This window comes from Lacerta agilis, chromosome 1 (assembly GCF_009819535.1).
Source record: "Lacerta agilis isolate rLacAgi1 chromosome 1, rLacAgi1.pri, whole genome shotgun sequence".
Lineage (NCBI taxonomy): Eukaryota > Metazoa > Chordata > Lepidosauria > Squamata > Lacertidae > Lacerta > Lacerta agilis.
In genome coordinates this window covers 87,859,663-87,886,247 of record NC_046312.1, presented here as the reverse complement: position 1 = coordinate 87,886,247, position 26,585 = coordinate 87,859,663, and the positions used below count along the sequence as shown (strand labels likewise).

The window sequence follows — 26,585 nt, the reverse complement described above, 5'->3', positions numbered from 1 at the left end:
TCGTTAACAGTCATCAGCAGGTTTTCCACACCCATCAGCCAATCACCCATTCCCACCACCCTTCTGAGTAATACCCCTCCTCACTCTCTCACTATATATAAGGGTCTGGTGACTTCTATTTCAGTGTATCTGAAGAAGTGTGCATGCACACGAAAGCTCATACCAAGAACAAACTTAGTTGGTCTCTAAGATGCTACTGGAAGGATTTTTTTATTTTTTATTTTGTTTTGGATGGCACAGAGAGAGATGTAACCTTGGGTGCCTCCTCCCTGTCGCCACAGAAGCTTCCACAGTCCTTGCCCTGTTGACACTAGAGCTCCAACATGGGTAGGGTCAAAAGAAAACACCTCATTCCCCCACCACACCCCCGAATCAGGTAGGAAGCTATGCCATCTCTGGAGCGGGTATTATTAATTTTACTCCTAATGTTCATGAGAGTAGGGAAATAGCTAAAGCAGGAAAAATAAAAACGACAGAGGAGCAGAAATGTGCTGCTGTGCCTTTACCTGCGCCCTGCCAAAGCAAGTCCAGCAGGCTACTGGATGTGATGTCATAACCACTTTTAGTACTCTTTCCCTCTCCCCTTTAGAACTCCAGCTTTAGAGATTGTTAAATTCCCATCTTAGCAATAATAGTTCACAAAGCATGTTAATTTGATAGTAATAAGCAAACATAATCAAGTGAAAAATGTTTTTCAGGGGGTATACATTTATCTTAACTCTTGTTTATTACTAATTTATGTGGGAAATCCACTCAATCTTTACATTAACAGTCACACATATTTTGATGACAAATGCCATGATAAACTCTGCCAATGTATTTATCTTGTCATATGTTTTACATGTTAGGTATAAAGAACAGTTTCATATTTTCAAGGTACATTTCAGAGGTAATATTATGGCTGCAATCCTATACTACCTTAGCTGGGAATAAGCCTCAATGAACTCAATAGGGCTTACTTCTAAGTAGATATGCATAGAATTGTACTGTACATGGGTAAGATACAAACTGTTTTTATAAATTTATCAGCTTTACACAACACAGTCTATTCAAATATTTTTCCAGGTGGTTTTGTGTTTCTTAACACAAAAGAAAAGTAACATCATCGGGAAAGTTAGAAGCATAATTTAAGAACATATTTTTATATTAGATATTTTACTTACACTGAACAGCATAGGAAGCCAAGAGTGCAGCAGTATTATAAGGGCAGGGTAATCTATGAGGGAAAATAGCAAACACACTTCAATACAGTAATATTTAGAGCCAATTAGTTTTACACATTTATTTGAATTACAAAACAAAACAAAAAAACCCTGAAGCATCAAATAGATAAGATTTCCCTTTTAAAGCAGGCAAATATGGAATAACACCACTAAAAACACACCAGCTGCTATTTTTACATATTTGCTTTAAAAAGGAAACTATGCTTCTAGATTAGTATCCGAAGAGATTTAAACATCTGGATACCAACCTAGAGGTATGCAATCACAAAAGCTTACATAAATGCCTGGCACTGTCAGCTTTGACTCCACTGATCGCCTGTTTAAGATGGATGGGAGACAGATCCAAATCTCATTTGGCATTGCATGCATAGTTCCTGATTCACTAATAAAAAATTGCACGCACAACCCCTAGCACTGCAACCATATCTATAACACCTTTTTCTATAGGCTTTATTATAGGATTGCCAATTACCATAGGATGCATGTGGGAAGTCAGCAGCCACATACATATTTTCATAACTTGATTGAAGCATTAGATCACACTATTTATCTCCACCCTCTCCCTGAATTACTAAATAATTTTGCATAACTGCCTGCAAGGGTTCCCAAGTCTTCATGGCAAGCAAATCTTACCTTCCAGTAAGAATGTCTTGTTTAATTTGCAAAAAATATTGGTACCTTAAAGAAAAAGTAAACACAGTACAACAGGTTGACAAAGTTACTATTGTATTTTTAATTAACAAAATTAAGATCACCTTTTGACTTCAGCATCTGCATTTCACCATATACCATTATTTCAGGCTAGCAAGACACAGAAATTAAACTGAGTTCAAAGTCATATAAACAAAAGAAATCCAAATATTGTTGTGCTACTGTAACACATGCAGTTTACATTAGAATTTATATAATCAATAAAATGTTAGGATCCATTAATTGCACTCAGGTACATCTGCATCATATTTCCATGCCTCAATTGACAAATGTTGTTCCGTGTGATATTTTGAAAGACAAACTAATGGGATAGGATATATTAAAAAAAAAGGAAACCATTTCTGATTATTATCTCTTCATCCCTCCCTATGACAACATTTGTTGCAAGTTCCATTTTTCCATCTCTAACCCATGCCAAAAGAATGTGATTAGCCACAATGGCATGCCTCCAACAATAATAATACCCATGAATACCAACAATCTATTGAAATGTACCTCCAAGCAAATAGGCCTTGTGAGATGAGCGTGTATTAATTGTGGCCCTTACATTTCATATGTCTTACTTGAAGTGACGGTTTGAAATTGGCTTAGAATTCCAATCTTTAACGTATTTCTAGTCACCAATAAAATCTGAAAGGCATGAGTTTCCATATAGCAAACATTCTGGTATGACACTGCAGTGTTTTCATCTTATGGGCCTTTACAGAGACTTCCTTCTACTTTCATAAGACAAGCCGATCCTCTAAATCAAGGGTTGTGGAATGACTCTCTTTATTGCAATTACCCACAAACACAGCCATCCTATTTTATTTCTCTTTCTCTGTGAATTACTCTTAAGCAATGCATTTGTAATTTACTTTTATATAGCAGTTTGTGCCCACCCCCTACATAAACGTGTATGAATTAAACATATCCTGGTTTCACACTTGGGATTCATAGGCATGTATCCAAAATGTTTCTTCCAGGAGTGCTTCTCAACAGTGAACAGGAGATGGCAGTAGATACATTAAGGCTGGATTTCAGGTCAGATGTCTAAGGCTCACAGTCCAGGGGATCCCCAAGTGACCTTTTAAAAACTTTTTTTAAAAGTATAGGACAGCCAGGTGTGCTGTGAAGTGAAACGGCAACCGGACCTTTGCATCCAGAGAGTGCCCCTCAGCCACAAGTGGGGTGAAAAGGCTTTCTCAATAAAGAAAGATGAAGAGCCTAAAGCAAGACCCGCTTTTCAATGTGCCCTACTTTTCTTTGCCATTCACACTTGCAAATGGATGATGCAACTGGACTGAGCCTGGTAATGCAGAGATCCTATGAGTATGTGGTTCCCAGGTCACAGGAATTCTGTTCACCTGTTCTGGAAACTCTCAGAAGGAGCAGGTACTTAATCTGAGGGTATTCTTGGGGTATTACAACTCCATTTGACCTTGGTGGAATGAAGCACCCACCACCAACTTCAATTGGTTCAGCAACTACACCCTGCCCACCGCAATGTGCTTTAGGTGGGGCGACCTTAGGAAGCTGTACCGGTAGCTAGTACACAGCACAGGAGCTAACATGATGAGTGGGGTATCTAGCTATAGATCTATTATACCTGTGTTGAAAGAACTGGCCTGGCTGCCCATTAGCTACCAAGGCACATTCTAGGTCAGGAGTCAGCAAACTTTTTCAGCAGTGGGCCGGTCCACTGTCCCTCAGACCTTGTGGGGGGGCCAGACTATATTTTGAAAAAAAATATGAACAAATTCTTATGTCCCACAAATAACCTAGAGGTGCATTTTAAATAAAAGCACACATTCTACTCATGTAAAAAAATACCAGGCAGGCCCCACAAATAACCCAGAGATGCATTTTAAATAAAAGAGCACATTCTACTCATGTAAAAACACGCTGATTCCCGGACTGTCCGCAGGCCGGATTTAGAAGGTGATTGGGCCGCATCCGGCCCCCAGGCCTTAGTTTGGGGACCCCTGTTCTAGGTTCTGTTAACATATAAAGCCCTGAACAACTTAGGAGCAAGGTATGTGACAGACTGTCTTCCCTGTATAGATCCACTCAATCTTAACCACCACCAAAGAGCCCTGCACATTGCACCACGGCTAGTATCAACATGGTCTTTTCTGTAGCCTTTGGCGTTCCAGATGCTGTTGGACTGCAACTCCCAACAGTCTTGACCTTCGGTCATGCTGACTAAGGCTGATGGGAGTTGTAGTTCAGCAACATCTAGAGGACCAAAGTGCGAGAACACCCTCCTCCGTGGAAGCAAAGGGGAGTCAACTGTGACACATTGTTTATGCCTATTAAATACATTTGCTTGTCTAGACATTTACATATTTTTTATATTGCACTGCTCAGTGTTATGTTTCTGGATTTATATTGACACTTATACTTTCATTTTCATTTGTATTCCTTTGATTTTTATGGTTTTTACTTTTAAACCACGCAGGTGTAAGCAGACTAAAAAATATTAAACAAACCAGTAACTAATGCTCAAGTCATGTTGGAAGACTTCAGGTTTTGCTATGAAGCATGGAAGTCTTTGGAACTTGATCCAAGCCAGCCAAGGGTCTCTAGTGCTGCTAGTAACTCTCCCTGGGTCTCTTTTGGCCTCTGCCTCTAGTTGTGGCACTCATCAGACCCTTGCTCCTTATCTTTCTCCCACTCGTTCGTATTGCATGCACAGCACTTTGTCCTAGCTAGGCTGCTCTCGTCTTTTCTTCCTCCATCTGACATATGGATGAGGGTGGCTTGGTGGGCGTGCATGACAAACAGCTCAACTGGTAGTTAAAGAGCAGATTCTCAGAGCCAAAGCCCAGTCCAGGAGTATTAAGTTAGGAAACCCTACCCTGGCACCCCTATTGATTCTTTTCAGGATTTGGCAGGTGGAACAATCCACCCCCGCTTTATTCTCCCTCTGTATGTCTGCGTGTGCACGCACACATGTGCTGAAAGGCAGAAAAGAGGGGACCAGGAAATTTGCAAAGTAGTTTTTCCAGCAGTTTTCTGGCAGAGGTGAATGGCAATGCAGCATTAGGCTGGCAGGTCAAAGTTTCCAGCAACAGTTCTGAGTGATTTCCCGAGGGACAGAGAAGACAATCCTTTCAAATGCCTGATCTTACCATGGAATTGTGAGATGCAGCAGGCTATCAATAAGATAATATCTAAGTGCATTCTCTGTTGCTGCAGGGCCTGGTTTGCTCGTTGGCATTCTGAGGAGTTTTGGGTGATAAACAAGTTTGACAATTTCTAGAGCACAGGTAGTGTATAACTTGCTGTGAGGATGAGCAAACATATACTAGAGTACATAATTGTGCCAGTTGTATGTCAATGAGGAAAGTGAAGAGAGCTTTTCCCCTCTGCCTTCTTTCCAAGTAGCAATCCACCAGTTAAAGCATCTTAAAGCACTTGACAAAAGTGCCCTTTGAAGCAACCTCCACTCCATCCTTTAAAGAATGGAATGGATGCTGCTTCAAAGGGCACTTTGCAAATCTCCCCATGTTCCTTTTTAAAACCTCTGACATTGGGTTTGAAGAGGAAGCATGGGAAGACTTGCAAAGCGGCAGGAGAGATTTTGACAGGGGGGGTGCCCCTATGTGGTGTAATTTCTAGCTACATTAAAATAGCACTCGAGTAACACATAAATCAGTCCTCCCAACCATTCTGCATTACTCAAACTCCCCAGGATGTAAATGAAAATAAACTGACAATTTTAAAAAAGTTATACACAAATCCCCAACTTCTCGTTTCCTGATGATGGAAGTTGAACTCTGGAAATTATATACCAGTTTCATCAACCATATCAACATTGATTTGCAGAGTGATTTCTGTACTGCTAAAACCTAAACTGTATTCTTCAATACTGCTTCTCTATTTGCAGTGCTGTTATTTATAACTTTAAAATATTTGGGGTGCTTTTTAAAGTGTAGCATTACACTTTTGCTGGGACTTAATTTAGAGCTGCTCTGTATGTAGACTGTTTGGTTGTAGTCATAGGCTGAATGACGCTGCTGCCTGGGAGATATTTTTGTGGGGCAAGGGGAGGATAGGGTCAGATGAAGTGAATGCAGCTCTGTGTGTGTTCAAATACAAAAGGAGCTTAATTAGTTGTTGCCTGAACTTCACTTACAACGTAGATTGCAAACCACTTCTGCATTGGAAAACCAATTGATTTTAAAGCAGCATTCGCAAAACTGCTGCAACAGCCCTCTGAACTCTTCAGTGAACAAAGAGTTCAACAAAAATAACCTTTCCTCTACATTACTTATTGTATGTTAAAAAAAAGGTTAATTCAAATGTAAAAATATGATTTTCATTAGCAAGGCACTTGAGTATAGTATTGAAATATGCCTTTGGACACTTATTTATCTACCCTAAAATAATTAACTTGCAATTTGAGGACAAAATCAGATGTAAGCTAATTTTTAATAAAGTGTAGGAATAGTGGGGGTTAACTTTTCATGTTAGGAGCATGGGAGGCACAGAATAAAACCTGTAAAGCAAGAAAGCACCATAAGATAAAGTGGGGAAGTAGAAGATTTCACTACTTCCTTGCACTCTCCACCTTGCTTTATAAATGAATGGTTAAACCCATGTTTAACAAACATGCATACATCTGGTTAGTCCCTTAAACAACAGCTTTCCTTAATATATAGATATTAAAGAGCATGAAGAGTTGGGAGGGATGGGTGGGTAAGGACCAGACTATATTCAAAAAAATGCATCTTAAAACACTGTGCCTTTTTGTCAAATTGTGCATGACTTGTGCCAATGGGTTCAAGAGCATGTATAAGTTCTAAATCCAGATACAGGCATGAACTACACAACTGAATTGTTTTCGACTTCCGGCGGCGACGCCATCGCCGGGTGGTCGAAGGCTGCTTCGGGTCTGAAGCGCCTTGTCCATCCCGGGGGTTAGGAGCCGCGCTACCGCAGCGCGCGGCTCCGGTTGGGGTGCGGGAAGAGCGTCCCGCACCCTGGGCTCCCCGGCTGCGCCCGCGGAGGCTCCGAACCCTTCCCCTGCCCCCCTGTAAAGGGGGAGTGGGGGTGAAGGGACAACGGAGCCGGGCTTACGGGGATATGCCCCAACCGGGATGCAAATGCGGCGGCAAAGCCCGCGGTGAGCGTCTAAGTTCTACCTGTGAAGAATGGAGCTAAAGGAACCCGGTGGTCGTGAGTAAATAATCTTGGCAGAAATCGTGTTTTTGGAACGATCCGGGGGGAAGGAGAAAGGCAGCCTGCCTCCCTCCCTTCGAGCCTAAGAAATTAACCAATTGGAGGGATTGCTGCCACAGAACTGGTTATAAAGTATCTAAAATCGATACATGAGACTGGCAAACTTTTTTCTTGGGAAGCTAACTAGCGGAAAATATCTCTATTTAAAGTTGCGGTGTTTGCGCTCCAGCTTAGGAAAATGGCGACGAACAAAGAGACAGGAGAAGAAATATGATACCCACTTCCTCCTCCTCTGCCAGTATGCTGGGTTTCGTCCTTGAACTGGTATTGAACTCTGGACTAACAGATGAACAAAGGCTCACTGCCTTGAAGGTGGAACTAATTTACAGAAAAGTTAAAGTCTTGTGTGGGGGTCTGAAATGGAACCAACTGCCCACAGAGGAGGCTAACAAAACTTTTGACACTTTGGAAGAAAATCTTGTCAAAGAGCTGAGAGGATGGATGGAAAGATGGGAAGAAATGAATGAGCTACTTCGGAGAAGAAATTCGCTTGTTGGGGGTGGCAGTCCCAAGGCGATGTCAAGATTTGCTATATCCAGTCCCCGAGGTGTGAGCTCGGGGGCCAGGGACAGAGAATTAAGGTATTTACAAGAAGAAAAGGAATGCTACAAAGAACCGGAGAAGCTGAGAGAGGGAGAGTTGGATACCTCGGAGCTCGTGGCAAGGAGAGCTTTGGACTGTGCCTGGATCTGTGGACGTTGGGAGAGGGAAGTTGCATGGAAGTTCAGTGCTGATGCCATCAGGAGAAGAAGAATGGACAGAGGGGGTGTGGGGTGAAGTATTAAGTAAAATCTAAAGCAATCTGTTATGGTATTTTGAAATTGGAGGGTGAACACTGTCAACAATAGTTTGTTTTATTATTTGTTTGAACATGAAAAGAGATATTTCAAGTTTTTATGTTATTAGCAGCAGTTCAAAGGATAGAAGAGATAGATTTGATGAGGACGATTTGTGAGGATTGATGAGGATGTAGTATAAATAAAGTCAATTTAAGTGGTTTAAGTTTACAGATTAAGACGATTAAGATTAAGATGAAGATTAAGATGAATGTTTTACTTTATATATAGAATTAAGTTTAATTTTTTAAATGAAGAGGTTAAAAAGTAGATTATGGATATAAACTCGAAGGTGAAAAGGCAGGGGAAGTCAACTGTCAAGATTGGAAAAAGAAATAATTTTTTTTTTTTTTTTTTTTTGGATGTCTAATTAAGAAGAAAAATCATGGCAATTTTTGTAATAGATGTGTAATTGTATTTGTTTTGTATGTGTATAAATGTAGGTGTGGTTAAGGTTGTATGTTGTTATAAGTAAAAATGTCAATAAATTCTTATAAAAAAAAAAAAATGAATTGTTTTCACGTATATTCAGAATATATGCTACACAGAATACATGCTAATTAAGAATAATTTTCATTTTCAGATAGGCTGGTAATAAAAAATCCCTAAGTTCCTCAGATGCAATCAAAATGTATATACATTTTTATATCAATTGCAGACACTCCTATGCAATGAACATCAAAGTATCTTATTAAAATAAGAGAGAGACTGATACCGTGTGTATTCTTCTTGAAGCTTATTAGGATCGCTTACAAAAAATTTGACTCTGAAGTTCAAGCTGTGAGGAGATCCTCCTAAAATTAACCAAAACATCATATTAGATTTTTACAACTTTAATTTAGGAATTATTTATCATTATTTAATGAACATTCAAAAGAGATAAAAAATATTTTTGCTTACTCTTTAACTGCTTCCTGATTGGCTTGTTTGGATCCAGCCACCTCTGAGGGAATAAAAAGATTACCTCATTATGTGTTTTTCTAAAGTAACACAAAACATTGTTGCAACACGGTTCTTAACAAAACAAATGTACATATGTATGTTTTTACTGTACGTCACAATTGCTAGATACAAAACACACTTTTCCTTGATGACTAGTCCAAGGTGAGCTCTTTGGAACCTGTTCCAAGTCCTTAAATACTTTTATAGATTCCTATTTAGAGTACTACACATTTTTTAGTACACCCTATAACAGTGACGATTGTCCTCTAATTCTTAAATAAACTATTTTAAGTGCCAATCTGTCACATTACTATAAAAATTAGCAATTGAACTTAGCACTAGAGGGAGCATAATGAGAAGCCTATAAAGGTAAGATAATTCTAGATGTTGTAGCTAAGTTTAACACCATGAATGAGATATCCCATTTATCCAATTATTACTCCAAGAACTGTTTTTCAATTCCGAAATGAAACTACCCCTCCCCACCCCAGTTTCTGGATTAATAAAGTTAAGTAGTTTCATTTGGGAGGTGCTTCAGTTAGAAGCATTCGCATTTTAACAGAGCAAAACCGAGCAGTTTCCAGGGAAGCTTTCAATATATTATGTCTCCAAGTATTAACATATATTGGCATATACAATTAAAGAAGGTGTCTATACTTTCCCCCAAAGATGTAGACTTCACAAACACTAATTCCTGAGGGGAGAGCTAGCAGGGGTTTGGAAAATGAGCTAATATAAATGGTGTCACAAGCATAAAAATAAAAATCAGTTGCCAGACTTCACCTATTAAAGATGTGCAGGCTGATATTAGAAAGAACAAAAGGCCACATGCATCCTGTTTAAAATAGCCATATTTTCTTTAGGAAACTAAGCTTGCCCAATTCTGTCTCTCTGAAACAGCCAGCGTGAACACTGAGCCAAGGGGTGTGTTACCAACCATATGTGCAACATTCAAGAATTGCTTTCTAGGCCACTGATTTCTAGGCTCTGCAAGCTGGAAAAGATGCTTTATCATCACAAAGGATCTGTCATCTAAGCTAGTGCACAATCAGTATGACTCTATTCTTATAAGAACCAGTAAACAAAAGGACCACGTTGTTCTAACATGTCACCTGATGGTGCAATACGAAAGAATGTATGATGTACTGTGAGTGTTCTTCCAATCTGTGAGAATTTGAAGTAAATGAAGTAAACACAGTAAAAATATTACAACAGTAAAAAAGCTTTTATGTTGTGGAAATGAACAGGAACAGAAATGCGGACGTGCCAACAATAATAAAGAAAACTGTTCCTGTTGAAAACCCTGCCTTATGTGGCATAATAATAACCAAGACTACCGTGTTTCTCCTAAAATAAGACACCGTCTTATATTTTTTTTCGCTCAACAAAACACAGTATGGCTTATTTTCAGGGGATGTCTTATTTTAACCGCGTCGCATCGGTACGCTGCATAGCCACGCCTCTCCAGGCTGTTTTAATGGGAGGTACCATGTCACTATGGCTTATTTTCGGGGTATGGCTTATTTTTGGGGAACGGCTTATATTTCGCAAATGCATAGAAATCCTGCTATGGCTTATTTTATGGCTATGTCTTATTTTAGGAGAAACAGGGTAAAACAAGATAAAAGAAAGCTGGTTCCTACCAAATGTAATGCCAGCTTGCTGACAAGAATCAAACTAAGGGCAAGAAGCAGGGATGTAGTGTTATTCCACTTAACACAGAGAGATTGCTGGTATTCTCATCTCACTCACTCTCTCTTTGAAAAAAAAGCTTTCCTAACATTATGGATGGAATAGATAGGATCAAAAATATGCATACTGCATTCACAAATAAGTGTTTAGTTCTTCAGCTTATGCCTTCTGAAGGATGTCCAGCAGCCTGGATGCAACAGAAATCAGGAATATGACTTTCCCACAATGCGGGCATTAGCATCTGGTGTTCTTGGGCAGCTGCCAGGGTTCCTAGGATGTCTGGTGCTGCTTAAAGCACAACTGCTGCCCGTCACAACCAAAGAAGCCAAGCAAGGACCATCAACCTTAGAATGGGCACACTAGAATACAATTTGTCTAGGTCCCTCAAATCTGGGATTAACCCTGTTTTTCTATTCCCCTCAACACTACCAATTTCCAAATAAACCCTTTCTGAATTCAGTTGGCGTTAACCTGCCTGGAACACTATGTAGCTGCCACCTGAATGCTAGCAATATCAGAGGACAATGAATGACCTGTTTCTATGGACTGCTATTTGTCAGATGCTAATGCACGGATCTCAATTTCACTTCAATGCAACATTTTACGTAAGCTATCTTAGTATACAATTTTGATTTTCTGCAGTGCAGTGAATAAATGAAGCCTACTTCTTTCACCATGCTCATTGTAAGAAAAAAGGCTTCATATAAGCTTATTTTAACATCTATTTTTCCCCTCCTATCTAAAATGCTTTGTTTTAACTAAAAATTCCATGACACACATTGCCTTAACTTTAGCATGGTTCTCCAAACTTTAAATCAGTTAAAGAGAAAAACTATATTCAAAACCAGGAAAATACAGCACACTTGCATATTTAGCATTCGTTTACAAAATACTATCACCAAGTTTTCTTGCAACAGTAAACAATCAACCTTACTAAGACAACTGAAGGAGGGTGAATCTGCTTTGAGATCTACCAGTTTTAATCAGCATTGATTTTTTAAATATGATTTTTATTACATTTTCTGTTTCTCAATTTCAGATAAACATTTTACATATTTAAGATATCAATGACTTCCTTTCTTTTCTTTCCATGGTTGATTTTACTTATCTTATATCCCTGCATATTTTACAAAAACTATACCAATCAGTTTTCCATTATTACATCTATCATAACATACTTACACAGTTGAATTTATCTTAATGCTGCCAGCCCACAAGTTGCACATATTCTACAGGTTAATAGCCTTGATTTATTTTTAAAGGGTCCCTCTAATGTTGTTATTGGACCCTGGAAATCCTGTATGATACTATGAGCATGTATCATCTTATATCACTAATCACTTTGCAAGTGATTAAATGAGATCTTGCATAAGCTTTTTTAACGATTATAAACAGCTGGAACAAAACCAGACATTCAAAGTTCCCATTACAACCACTATATTATAGCAAAATATTAACTCTCTGAAGTACTGTCAAAGAACATATAAAACCATTCTAGAGAACCAGGAGACTAAAACTTAATTAAATGCCCGCCTTCAGATGGTAAGTTAATAACATTCCCTAGCTACTAAACTACAATTAGTACTGTATTAGCATTACAATGGATTGTGACATCTGCAAAATATATGGTACAGAACCAGACAATGACTTGTATTTATACCCTAAGATCCAAACTTCTGCTGGTAAATATGATTGCTTTGCATGTCAGGCACTAGTCTCAAATAAAAGTGACAGAAATAAAACCAAGTTAGGCATACTGAATAATTGTACTGATCATTTTCTCTCCAGTATATCCCTTCTAGAGTATGTAAGCAAATCTGCAACATGTCATGTATTAATCAAAAGTTAGGGGCGGGAAGGAAAGACTATAGTTATAAGTGAATAAGTAGTAAGTGAAATGAATAGATTCTCTTCATCTTTTTCTGTAGCAGAAGTGTCAACATTTTGGGCGAGATCCAATGTCATGACAATGAATGTGATGGGGCTTCCTCTTCTGTACCATGCAGCCCCCATGACTCTTCCAATCCACTACAGAGGATTTTTCAACCCCATAAATGGGGGGGGGGTGTCATGGGGGGCTGTAAGGGAGAGGGAAAGGTAAGTTCCATTTGCAGAATCAAAACTCTATTGCTCAAGTGGGATGCCACACCAAGTTGTCCCTCGTAATGTCCAACAGACTGTATCAGGTTTTTCAGGCTCTCCAAAAAATTACTGAATCATTTTAAAGTAAGTGCTTAGTTCTGCAACAGAGCTCTCCTACAAATGGCTCTGCAACATCAGCCTCTCCCTCACCAAACTAAACTTAGTGCAAGTGTCTAGAAGTGTAGAACTTGCAATCTCAAACTTTGAGAACAACAAAGAGTAATTTGTTTAGAAAACAGACACAGCTTACCGGGTTATCAGTAGAATCATCAGCCAATTGTAAACCAAAATAGTCTCTTTCAGTCAGATCAAGATGCTTGAAAACTATATTCAGCAGAACTTGTCCCTGATCATGTTTCTGTAGGAAGAAAATAGCAAATGAAAATGTTTTCAAAATTATTCAACCACCACCAAAGCAGGTTACTTTGTCTCTAATCACTACCCATCCTGGAAAAATTAAGACAGAAACTGGGTATCAGAGAAAACCTTAAGACTTTTAAATCGGAAAGTTTTATTGTCTTTAAACTGAAAATCTGCATTTCAACTTTGACTTCTGCCCACTTTCAAGCCAGTATGCTCAAGTAGTTGAGAAAGTTAGACTAGGACCTGAAAGATCAGAGTTCAAATCCCTGCCAGCCATGATGCTCACTGGATAACCTTGCGCCAGTCATTCTCTCTGCCTACCTAACAAGACTGTTGCAAGAACAAGATGCCGGGGCGTATACCACACTGAGATCATTGTGGGAAAGGTGGGATATGAATTATTATTACTATCATAATTAATAATTAAATTCAGTTTATATCCTGCCCTTCCTCCCAACGAACCCATACAGCAATTTCCTGTTGTTTTAATCTGAAACAATCTGAAACAAACCTTACCAGCCTTCTACTCTGGCCCTTTGGAAGGTTTTATGATGTAAACAAGAGACCAATTCCACTTTTCAACTGCATTGTGTCTTGGTTTATATTTTTAGACTACAATTTAGGAAGAGTGACTTGGATATTCACTCACATTTATAGAAACCCAAGCAGGTATATGACTATATATATATGCCAGATGTGCATTTTTAAACCTAGTGTGAATCTTTCAGATCTTTGAATTCTGAAACATATTATACTTCCATAGCACAGGCTTTACCTTGTCTTTTGTGGCTATAAAGTCAGTGAAGCAAGGAACTGAGACTTTCAAAGTGATGCCAATTGTGAAAACAGTTCCCTGAAATTTTATCAGTTACAACATCTGAAAAGAACCTGTTAATTTACTTAAAGCTAAAGGACCAGATTGACATATAATTTCTCTTGTCAGCTACTCATGGCCCAAGAATACAAACTGTCTGATAAAAACAAAAGAGCATGCATATTTCAAAATATTTATTTTAAACATGTCTTCATTTGCAAAGTATAACTGAATGTGACAGTCAAGTTTGGCTTGCTCAAAAAATGACATGTTCCTATATGTCTCAAATTCAGATGACTTGTCTACTGCCACCATATTACAATGCAGTCTTGTGGCCATAAAAATGCTAAGCAAGTCTGCCCCTGCCTAAAATACTTTAGTCATGTTTCTACCTCCGAAACCACATGTTTGCTTCCTAACCACTCCTTTGTTTCTTTCACGCATTCCAGAATATGTGCTTCCTTTCACGCTACCTTGCATGCTTTGGCCTGTTGGCCAAGTTACTTATGTAGAACTTCCTTTCTGTGTGCAATAAATGACGAGGACCAAAAAAAGTTGAGAAACATTTGACACGGAAAAGCTATTTCACAATACATTTTCCCTTTGTAAATTTTAGGGGTCTGAACAGTGTCCTAAGTTTTTCCACAAACAGTGTCCTAAGTTTTTCCACAAATCTCTGTGTTAATGCATTTCAATAGCTTGCTCATTACAAAAAGATGCACTATTTGGACACATGTTTTGATAAAGCTCCTAAGTTTTAACTGTAAAACCAATAATTGGTCTACATCAGTCACAAGCTGCCTCCATTCAGCGAAGATCAAGGTAATCTCTGTAGGTTTATTACTCACAGAGCGGTTAAATTATTGGCTACTACTGACATACTCATAAAGCTCAAACTTATTTGCAAAGCAACCTTAAAATATACATGTATCCAGCACACAGTGTGCAGGGAGAATAGTGCCTCCATTTGATTTTTAACACAAGGAGCATTAATAAAAATGTTAAATATGAAGTTATTTGTAGTTATATGCTTTTGTTTTGAATACATGCAATAAGATTACAATAACCAGAATAAACCATTATGGCAGCAATCCTATGTGCACTTCCCTGAGAGTAAGTCCTTTTGATCACTGTGGGACTTCTGAGAAAATCTGCATAGAACTGTACTGCAAATGTCTTTTGTAAAAGATGCATTGGGACAAGGAGTCCGAAGGAGTGCATTTTAACACACTCTGGCTTTTGACACTTGAGGTGAATATTTTTAAAACCCACCTTATTTCTGTAACTGTAAGTTGCTTTATACTGCTTTTAATGATAAATAATAATTTCTAAATTGTACTAATGTACTAATATAAAACATGTATAACATTGAAATTTATTCTTACTCTAGCTTAATATCGACCTTTATTTGGGTCTCATTGTATTTAATTAAGCAAGGAATCATTTTCAGGGTATAACAAGAAGAAAAAACATTTTTAGCTATATTATTTGTTGCAAAGGTTCCATAGTGCATTCTGCAAAGTCTTTAAAACGCTATATACATGGATGTACCTAGTGCCAGCACTCATGCAAGGTGAATTTCCCATATCCTCCTCAGGCCATTCCCTGCTGAGAAGCCTCTTAAAAAAAACCCCCAAAAAACCCAGGAGGCCCTTAGGAAAGGACTCTGAATTAATGACCATGTTAATGTAAGTAAATGGATGGCTAATGTATACTATTGATTAACTAAATATGCAAAATGAAAAGCATGTTTTCTAAAGCCTAGGACTCTACTATGAGGCAATTCTAAATGAGATACAACATGTTTCCTAAAATATTATACTTACGTTAACTCTAAAAGCTTGTACAGTATTGTCCAGAAGAAGAATATTGCAGACCACCTCTGTATGCTGTCTGTCTCGTGCCAGCTCAGATGCTCGTACATTGTAGGTTCTGCCAGCAGGCAATCGGAAACGTGCGGTCATTACTGTCCACACAACGTCTTAAGGGGGGGGGAACAAAGATCATTAACACTTTAGCCTTGATAATTCAGAAGTTGGGTTTAATAATAAAAGCTAATCCCAGTTATTGTATCAAATATATTCTACTTAGTTTTACAGAATACATGTATTTTTCCTTTCAAGTTGAAACTAGCAAATTTCTGCCATCCTTTAGCCCCAACTTTAACTTGACCATTTTTATTTAGGAAAGAACATTATAATATTATCTCGTAGCCATCCATAATTATATATTCTAAGATTTATTTTTTTAAGTCTAGAAAGTCTGCGTTGTAGAATACATGCAAACGTTTTGGAGGAAAATGCAGGGAAGAGCAAATAAAGCACAGATCATGGGGCAATCTCTGAAAAATCCTTAGTTGTTTATGAATGTGTGCCTGAGTGTGTAATATCCAAGTATTGCTTCCATATGGTGGTGGATCCATACTGTTGTTTTTAAGCAAATCTCACACCACCCATCTACTATGAAAAATCATGGCAGCAGTGCACCTTTGAAAGAGATGCTAGCAATGCCATGGAGATTTTATTAAATGTGTTATGACAACCATAAACAGCCATACGACAAGAGGTTCTGATGGCAATCATCTCACTCTAAACTGTATATGCTCCTAAGATGTAAATCATTCTTTTAAATTTATTATAGATTTATAATAAATACTTTGTATATGCTAATTGCAACATAATGGAAATGAGAATGAAGTTGTGTCCTAAAAGCCACACCACACTTCATGATTTCCCTCCCTTAGTTCACAGCAGAAAATTAATGTTTAAAGCAATCCTAAGTACCACCTCTCTCCTTTATTTAAGTTATAGCTTTGATATCTAATTCTGAAAGGTGGAATTTCAAGTAGCCACCATTCTAGAGACCAGGTTTTCAAGTACTGTGTCCAATATGTATTTTGCAAACTTACTGGGCTCATTTTGTCAAACACCTGCTTTATGAAGGTTTATGAATAGTGTAGAAGACAGAAATCCAACTTAACATAATGAACATAGAAAGCTAACTCTTTTTAGTGCATGTAACATCAAACACAATCCAAATACCCAAATGTAGAGTTTTACAGTGTTGCGACAGTAAACATCACTGAGTTTTAAAAAAAAGCTTTCAGAAATGCAGGTTATAAAGTTATAATGCAAACAGTATAAATATAAATGTAAGCAAAGCTCGTCATGCCAAACTACAGATTAATCTTCAGAGTTAAACAAAATATAAAAGTCAAAAGAGTAGATCAAAGGTTCTGCACTGGCTAAGTACATTTTTTGCTTTGCTGAAAGAACTCTTACTAGAGAAGAACCAGAATTGCCCCAGGAAGTTAAATAGGGATGAAGCAAAAAGAACATCTGTGGAACCAAGAATGGATTTTATTCCCTGCTAGTTATAAATTATGGTAATCTTTGTACAAAATGTTCCTTTCATATCTCCAATTTTCTTGAACATATCTCTGGTTTTTCCCATTCTGTTGTTTTCCTCTATTTCTTTGCATTGCTCGTTTAAGAAGGCCCTCTTGTCTTTCCTTGCTATTTTGGAGGTCTTGTACACACCAGGTAGTGTGGTTGCTGACCTTGAGCCAGACATCCTGGAGAGGGAAGTCAAATGGGCCTTAGAAAGCACTGCTAATAACAAGGCCAGTGGAAGTGATGATATTCCAGCTGAACTATTTAAAATTTTAAAAGATGATGCTGTTAAGGTGCTACACTCAATATTCCAGCAAGTTTGGAAAACTCAGCAGTGGCCAGAGGATTGGAGAAGATCAGTCTACACCCCAATCCCAAAGAAGGGCAGTGTCAAAGAATGCTCCAACTACCGCACAATTGCACTCATTTCACACGCTACTGAGGTTATGGTTAAAATTCTACAAGGCAGGCTTAAGCAGTATGTGGACCGAGAACTCCCAGAAGTGCAAGCTGGATTTTGAAGGGGCAGAGGAACCAGAGACCAAATTGCAAACATGTGCTTGATTATGAAGAAAGCTAGAGAGTTCCAGAAAAACATCTACTTCTGCTTCATAGACTACGCAAAAGCATTTGACTGTGTCGACCACAGCAAACTATGGCAAGTTCTTAAAGAAATGGGAGTGCCTGATCACCTCATCTGTCTCCTGAGAAATCTCTATGTGGGACAAGAAGCTACAGTGAGAACTGGATATGGAATAACTGATTGGTTCAAAATTGGGAAAGGAGTACGACAAGGCTGTATATTGTCTCCCTGCTTATTTAACTTATATGCAGAATTCATCATGTGAAAGGCTGGACTGGATGAATCCCAAACCGGAATTAAGATTGCCAGAAGAAATATCAACAACCTCAGATATGCTTATGACACAACCTTGATGGCACAAAGTGAGGAGGAATTAAAGAACCTTTAAAGAGGGTGAAAGAGGAAAGCACAAAATATGGTCTGAAGCTCAACATCAAAAAAACTAAGATCATGGCCATTGGTCCCATCACCTCCTGGCAAATAGAAGGAGAAGAAATGGAGGCAGTGAGAGATTTTACTTTCTTGGGCTCCATGATCACTGCAGATGGTGACAGCAGTCACGAAATTAAAAGACACCTGCTTCTTGGGAGGAAAGCAATGACAAACCTAGACAGCATCTTAAAAAGCAGAGACATCACCTTACCAACAAAGGTCCGTATAGTTAAAGCTATGATTTTCCCAGTAGTGATGTATGGAAGTGAGAGCTGGACCATAAAGAAGGCTGATCGCCAAAGAATTGATGCTTTTGAATTATGGTGCTGGAGGAGACTCTTGAGAGTCCCATGGACTGCAAGAAGATCAAACCTATCCATTCTTAAGGAAATCAGCCCTGAGTGTTCACTGGAAGGACAGATCCTGAAGCTGAGGCTCCAATACTTTGGCCACCTCATGAGAGGAGAAGATTCCCTTGAAAAGACCCTGATGTTGGGAAAGATGGAGGGCACAAGGAGAAGGGGATGACAGAGGACGAGATGGTTGGAAAGTGTTCTCAAAGCTACCAACATGAGTCTGACCAAACTGCAGGAGGCAGTGGTAGACAGGAGTGCCTGGCGTGCTCTGGTCCATGGGGTCACAAAGAGTCAGACCAGACTAAACAACAACAAGTTATAAATTGAGAATAAGGACCAGAGTACCACAGCACTAGATCAATAAGCACAAGGAGTCTTCAGACTTTTGTTCAAAGAAGATAAAGAGATACATTGCAGGTACCAAAAGTAGTTTTTTAGATCTATGCTTAAACTTAGATTAGCAAAGAGTAAAATATTTTTTTAAAATTTCTATGTAGCCTTGACATATTAACTAATCCCACAAGCATTTGTTTAAAGCTACTCCTCCATTATAATTTCAGAAATACAATAGCTTCCTCCCTAGTTACTAAAAGTTCAGTTCTACCATGCTGAATTCAGCTCAAAACTACATAAATTAACTCACACTTTCATTTTAAAATTAAGCTCTTTTTTTAGCACACACACACACACACTCTCACACAGATACACATCTGCGAAGAAGCACCACTACTTTGTTCGTAAATGAAAGTCAACACTCCGTAAGTTTACACTGATGCTTGTTGGCAGGGAACCAAAAAGCTTAGGAAAGAGCCCCTTGGAAATTCAACAGAATTATTTTCCCTTCATGGACCTGCAAGAGAGCAGTTTAAAGGCAAAGAGCTGATTCTTTTTCCAGATCACAACACCCGAGTGATCACAAAGCCAGCAGGGGCAAAGTTTACTAGCTGGAGCTAGAACGCTCTACACAGCAATTTCTACCTGCCTGGTGGTATGTAGCAGACAAGTAATGCAGCAGGCAGTTGTGCCTTCAGTCCCTCCTATATTTAATTTTGTACTTAAGAAAATGCTCATTCTACTCAGTTTGCAATTGAATGATTTAATAGTTGTGTTTATTTGTTATTTTAATGTATTTTTTATGTTGTAGACTGTCCAGAGGCAGTATACAAATAATGTGTGTGTGTGTGTGTGTGTGTGTGTGTGTGAAAGCTGGTGTCCTAAGTGTACATGCAATGACCATAATGAACCTCGACCTGTGTGACACTCATTTGAATGTGTAGTGTCCAACTGTACTATACTTGTTTATAGGGTTCAAGGTTATGCAGCATACAGGCTGTAGATCTGGATATACTGTGTCAAGATTCCATGAAGTACCGGTATATTGCCAAAATAAATGCAACCAAGTAACAACTACTATCCATACAGTATAGTGCAGTGAGTCTAGGCTTAAAAAAAATAAGCCATATGGACAAATGTTTGAATGAAATTCTCTGTGCTGATGGTGCAACAGTCTTAAGCTGGGGCACATGTATCTTGCAACATGCATGGAGCTGCCAAAAGGCCCATTTGATTTGGAAGTAAGCATAATCCTAGTTGCTCCATTTTAGCTGCTGAGCTCAGATCTCAGGGCAGTGGAAGCTGAGAGGCAGACACACTAGGAAGGTTATGAGTCACTGATGTGCTTTCTAGGGATGCTGAAAAAAAGAGAGTATGATACACAAGAAATCTGTCTCTGTTGGGACTGAGCCAGCAAGCCTTATTTTTAATTTTAATTTTGCTGCTGTGTTTGTTTTGGTGCTTCATTATCTGTAACTTGGTTTATTCTACATTTTCCCTCATCCTATTTTCTTAGTATATTTTGGATCCATTATTGATGATGAAGTCAGATATCTATGGAAGTTATTGTCAGCTCGCTTTGCTTGCAGGAGTCTCCATGTGCACCATAACTGGCTGGTGTACATAATTTTTTTTTTGTAATTTTTAGAAACCACACAACAGGTAGTCAAACAGATTGTGCTAAAGGCAACATCTAGCTCCTGCTATTCATACTTTTAATTCAATGTTTCCAACATGGTACTGTAGAACTCAGTCTGTGTACACTTAATCCATGTGGTTCATACACCCAGACCTTGTCGCTATGTAAACTGTTTACTGCATTATTTCTTATGAAGTGGTTCACACTTTCCCCTCGTGTATGCTACAGCATATTTATTCTTCAGAAATATAAAATACAAGCAGACAAATTTGCATGTACAAGCAGAAGTATTGTGAATAAATTAAAATGTAAATGAAGGATGACCATGCTCAAGTCCTTTGGTACCGCAGCATTATCTTTCTGCTTCTGCATACAAGGTTAGTCTTCTAGAATTACTCATTAAGAAAGTTTGTTTTGACTTTCTTTGGCTGCCAAGTTTACACACCCTAAAGTACCCAAGGACTTCACACTGGGATTTCAAGGTTATTTCACAGTAAACTTAATTTAACAGCTAGTTCAATACTTCTTATATAAGTCACTGCTCTCACGGCACCATTTGGAATAAGTAAGACATAAAATGATGAGGCAGAGGTATCATCATTTTATTCATTTTCAGTTATGAATATACTGTGAGCAACAACAGAGACGTGCATCATCTGTGATACCTATCCCAGCAGAAACCCCCAAAAGCTAAGTTCTGTGGCATTAGCACAGCAGATAACACTACAGAAAACAGGATGTCATTCATCCCCAAATAAGTCTAAACTGCTGGCACCCTGTACTGTTACTATGAGCTATTTGCAGAATACAGTGGACGCTTGGATTGTGAGCGCGACCCGTGCAGGAGGCGCGTTCGCAACCCGCAGCATTCACAACCCATGCTGTTGCATCTGCGCATGATGCAATTCAGCGCTTCTGCGCATGCGCAAATAGCAATTTAGTGCTTCTGCACATACACGAGCACCGAAGCCTGGAAGTAACCTGTTCTGATACTTCCGGGTTCAGCATGTTCGTATCCTGCAGCGAGTGCAACCCGCAGCAAGCGCAACCCGAGGTATGACTGGACTGTATAGTACCTTACATACTGTACTTGCTAACAGAGAAGCAGAGTCTCACCTTTGTATGTGCTCACCCTTTGTATTTTCACTAGTGGTTTACACTGGAGTCAGACAAATGTGGAATTTCAAGGGAAAAGGGTACCACCTCAAGGGGTTTTGGCTTGTCTGAGGTGAAGTGGGAGCTATACAAGGTGATACAAATTGAAGCAAGGACCACAGTGCTTTGGTGACCCAAAAATAAGAACAAAACACTACAGAAAAGCATCTGCTGAAAGAAAATAATTGTCTCTAAGCTTAAGACAATGATAGGGAGAAATGGTGGAGGAAGGGAGAATAAACACTAGAGTTCTGTTGTGACCAACAGGTCAAGCTTCTAATAAGAGGGAATGATTTTACCCAGAAAGTGATTCCCTTTGAGCTCCCCCAATAAAATCTAGAACAACATTCTGTGAACCTATTTGCTTACAATTTGGCAGGTTTCTTACACAGGAAAACCCCTACAGCCTGCAATTTTCAGACCAATGGCCACAGAACTTTAAGAAAGTATTTATTTTTTGCGGGGGGGGGGGCCTTCCTAAAACTGTAATGGCTGCCCCTCCAGAAAACCATTGCCATTATCCTTCTGAAATCAGTCCAGAGGATTCATGGCCTCAGAAGGTCTGGTCTTGCCTGCAAATGTCATCCAATTCCACCCCAAAATAAAGTTAGAAATTTCCTTTTTTTAAAGTTAAAACTTTAAACTTTGCCCAGCACAAAAGTCCCTGAACATATTTGTTTATAATTTTGCAAGCCTTATTCACTCCAGAGGGGCTGGTGTGCCTGCAAATTTTATCTATTCCTGTTGAAGAAAAAAAGCTATGGCCATAAAAAAAAATCAATAGTGAATAGTCAAGGTAAAATGAAACAGACATCCTAACAAGCATGTTGAGCAGAGACTGCCTGTTTTCAGAAGTGCCAAATCATGATCTGAACTGAAATTTATGGTCTGTGCACTCCCACAGTACTCACCCCTTCACTGCCATAAGTGATTCTGAGTTATACATACAGCTGCAACTTTCTTCTCTTCCCTGACCTCACCACTGGCTTTGTTTAACATGCAGCCTGATAAGAGTGTTTTGGAAAACTCAAAAGCCTCCTCACTATTTGTGAATTTTTGGTGGTCCTAAGAAAGGTATTAGCCTAATCCAGCTTTTGAATATATTTCTTATAGGACAACCTGGATACATTTGTTTTCTGTGTTACAAAAAGGGGTCTCTTTTACCTAAATGCTTTTGGGGCTATGTTACTCAATTTATATCCCTGTCTTCCTCCTAAAGGAAGGAACACCATATGTATTATGCAAGGTTTCTCTTCCCTACATCTCTCTATGAAATGAATATATTTCTTGCTATTACTGTACTTATAATGGCTAAAGATTATATTTATTTTAAAAGGAAAGACGGACCAAAATAGTTATTATATATATTGCTAAAAAACCCACAGACTTCAAAGCTAGTTGTTATTGTTTTCTGCTATTTAGATGGTAGCCCAAATAAGTGTATGCCTTCATCATGGGAGATGAAGGAAAGTCTGCAGCCAATTAAAAAAAGTGATGGGGAAGAGAAAGCAGCACACAGAAGAAACAGAAATAGAGAGGGAGGCAAATGTTGCACATTTCTTCAGCATATGTTATGGCAATCAAACTAAATATTCATAAGGATTCTGAAAAGTACAACCATAAGCAATCTGTGTGAAATCCTAAAATTATATCCTAGTTTAAGAGTTACTAAGAGCTTAATTTGCTCCTTCTCCGTCAAAAGAGAGTGAACATAATCATAAGCCAATTCATAAGGGTTTAACATGCCCCCAAAAAGAAATGGAAGGATGGATGGAAGGAAGGAAGGACGGACTACATGAGGGGACACACAATTTCATATCCCATAAAAGTGCTACTTGGAAGATGAAAATTTCTTAGCTTCTTTTAAGTGTTTTATGCATGGATCTTAGCACCCTGGCACCCATGTTAAGTGACCCATTTAAAAGCAGCATTATGAGGAAAATATATTTAAGCAACGATAATATGCAAATATATGTAATAAGAAAACTAAAATAATAAGCAGAATAAGGTCACCATTTGCCTTGAGGCTATGGAACATGGTGTTTAACAGAAATAAATATATTTGTAGGCCTGCCTTTCATAGAACTAAAACTAAAACAAATAGTATAGATATATTACATGAGAGGATAACATATAACAATGAATAAATTTCTATTCATGCAACTCTAAATGAAGATCGTTTACTGTATTTTTGCTTAACACTTTCAAAATTCACCTTAAAAAGATAAGCAGGCCTGTTGTGTTTAAGAATCTATTAATTTAATATTAATCACAGAGTCATTACTTAATAAAATCCAGATTTTCAAGATTCTGAAGACTGCCAACATGTGGCAAGGCACAGAAGGAATGCAACATGGCTCAAGGTTTCTCCTGAGGAGTAAAACTCAAGGCTAAAATGTGTGTGATGCTGATCTAAGCTGCCATGCATGCAGCCAAGGGTCAGACTATTATTAAACTACTCTGTAAACATGGCTCTATAGCTATTTATATTTGCCAGCTTTGTATATGCTTTAGGATAACATTAATTTTGTCAACTATAACCTGTAAATCAAATCAAACAGAAAACAAAGTTAAAGACAGACTGCACATGTACATAGGATTAAATTCTCTTTTAAAAACAACACGAATTACTCCTCTGTTTTCTCATTTCTGCATTTCAGGTTTCAATAAATTTTGTCTTAGATTTCCCTGAACCAGAAACACAGATATTTCTGTAACAAGTTGCTGTTCCCTTCAGCTGCTTGCTACAAGGACTAATTATCTCCTGTTATGTAATATGATTAACCAATATTCAGATTGCAACATAGCATTTCAGGTGATCAAAAAATGTGATCCAAGCTCTTTCCATTAACATCCCTTGAACATAATCATAATTTTCTAGCAGTTTCCTCCCTATCTCTGCACTTCTAGAGAACAAGCATAACTCAGTACCTGGAAAGTGCAGTGGACCCTCCGGATACGAACTTACCTACCCCAAAAAAGTCTGCAACATGAGGTGCCGCTTTTGCGCATGCGCGCGGTGCAATAGAATGTTTCTGCGCACGCACACGTGGCGAAACCCAGAAGTATACACTTCCAGGTTTGCTGCGTTCGCAACCCAAAAGTTACGTTACCCGAAGGTAACATAACCCGAGGGTCCACTGTAATGGGAGAAGTGCTGGGAGTACAAGAAAACAAAAGGGGGGGGCAATAAACAAGAAAATAAACCTACAACATCTTAGGTTCTGCTGCATGATGCTCTCAGTTAAGACGTTTGGTTGGGCATGTTCAAGATTAGTGCAGTCTGCTTAAATAAGGAGACACTGAATAGAATGCCAGTTCCAAGTTCAAGCCTCAGATATAAACCATGTTTTTATCTGGCTACTTTAAGCTACAAATGTTTTATTGTCATGAGTTCTTGAAACAGGGCTTCTGCTACCATTGTGCTTTATGCAGTCCATATTTCTATTTACCATGAACACATGAACAAGGCCTATTATTTCTGTAAATGTCAGGTTTTGCTGATCTTGTGATTTTTAAATTTTTGAACATTACATCTGTATACATCTGTTTCCCATTTTCCCATTCATGTAACTACATGAATATATATATATAGGGATCATGCACACAAAGCTAACATCTTGAGACTGGTTTGCAAATGAAGTTTCCCATTCAGGAGTCACTACCATGTGGGAAATTGTTTCTTGTTTTAGTGGTTACCATTAAACATGCAGTACAAGGTAAGACTGTGAGAGAATGCTTCTAATACTTAAGCATATGATTCTCTCTACATAAGATTCCTGTTCTATGAAACTGTCGAAGAGTGTTTTTTCTGTTTTAATCTACTCCTCAATTATTCCTGTTGAGCAATATAACACTGGGACATTGTGGGATGTAGTGGTTAATGTTAAACTTTTGGGAATCCAGGTTCAAATCCCTGAACAGTATGAAACTCTGTAGGTGGCCTTGGGCAAGTCATTACTTCTCAGTCTAACCTATTTCACAGTTATGAGATGGAAAATCACCACCTGAGATCCTGGAGGAAGGCTGGGAATCTGAAAACAATATGCATGGTACATGACATATGCAAATGCTCCTTTTGGGCTTTCAAAACATTTGTGCACTTTCAGATCCCACTTGTTATGCCAGTTATCATGCATAAAATTACAGCCATGTTCAAAAACTTGATAATTTTTTCATAGGTGGAGAAGAATCCAATTATATTAGTATTCTAGAATTTCAACTACAAAGACTTCAGTTCTCCTAATTTTTTTAATTACTGTTCATTTTTCTTATTCCCATTAACATTAACAGAGATTATTGAAAGAACTCAACTGGGGAGAGAAAATTGAAGGTGTACAGATTAAGCAAAAAAAGAGAGATTTAACTGTTCCTGATCTAACCTGTTGTTATTATTACAAGGCTTCCCAATTATGTTAGTAAATATTTCCCACGATGAATGGAGTTGTTTAAATTAGAGTAATTAAATATCTGCATGTCACTAGATATTCTAAATCACATGAATTATTGGGGGCACAAACCAATAGGCAATTGCTCACCAACTAAGAGACACTGTGAACTCTATGTGATCTTGGAAACATACATCATGGTTTGTGCTTGATGTGCTTTCTAATACAAAGAGGAAATCCAAATAAAAAAAAATATCATTTAAACTAGGACTTCCATGTAAGACTTTGAAAAGTTTGTTTCATATGGCAGAAGTGAGTCCCAATTTGTATCTCAGGATTGCTAAACATGTTACTTGTG

At 38.4% G+C, this 26,585-nt stretch overlaps 1 protein-coding gene across 3 annotated transcripts in view; it reads right to left on the bottom strand.

The window, feature by feature from the left end:
* The window catches only part of PTPN4 (protein tyrosine phosphatase non-receptor type 4), an 81,993-nt gene that overhangs the window by 39,127 nt on the left and 16,281 nt on the right, over positions 1-26,585 (bottom strand). For 2 of the 3 annotated variants that reach the window (XM_033162006.1, XM_033162023.1), the window contains exons 2-7: positions 15,776-15,930; positions 13,023-13,130; positions 8,897-8,939; positions 8,712-8,790; positions 1,857-1,901; positions 1,164-1,216 (exon numbers count right to left, since the gene is read on the bottom strand). In XM_033162006.1, the coding sequence (XP_033017897.1) occupies positions 1,164-1,216; positions 1,857-1,901; positions 8,712-8,790; positions 8,897-8,939; positions 13,023-13,130; positions 15,776-15,913 (466 nt within the window). In that variant the 5' untranslated portion in view covers positions 15,914-15,930. The remainder of the gene's footprint in view (positions 1-1,163; positions 1,217-1,856; positions 1,902-8,711; positions 8,791-8,896; positions 8,940-13,022; positions 13,131-15,775; positions 15,931-26,585) is intronic. The other variant, XM_033162015.1, reaches the window with a different exon arrangement.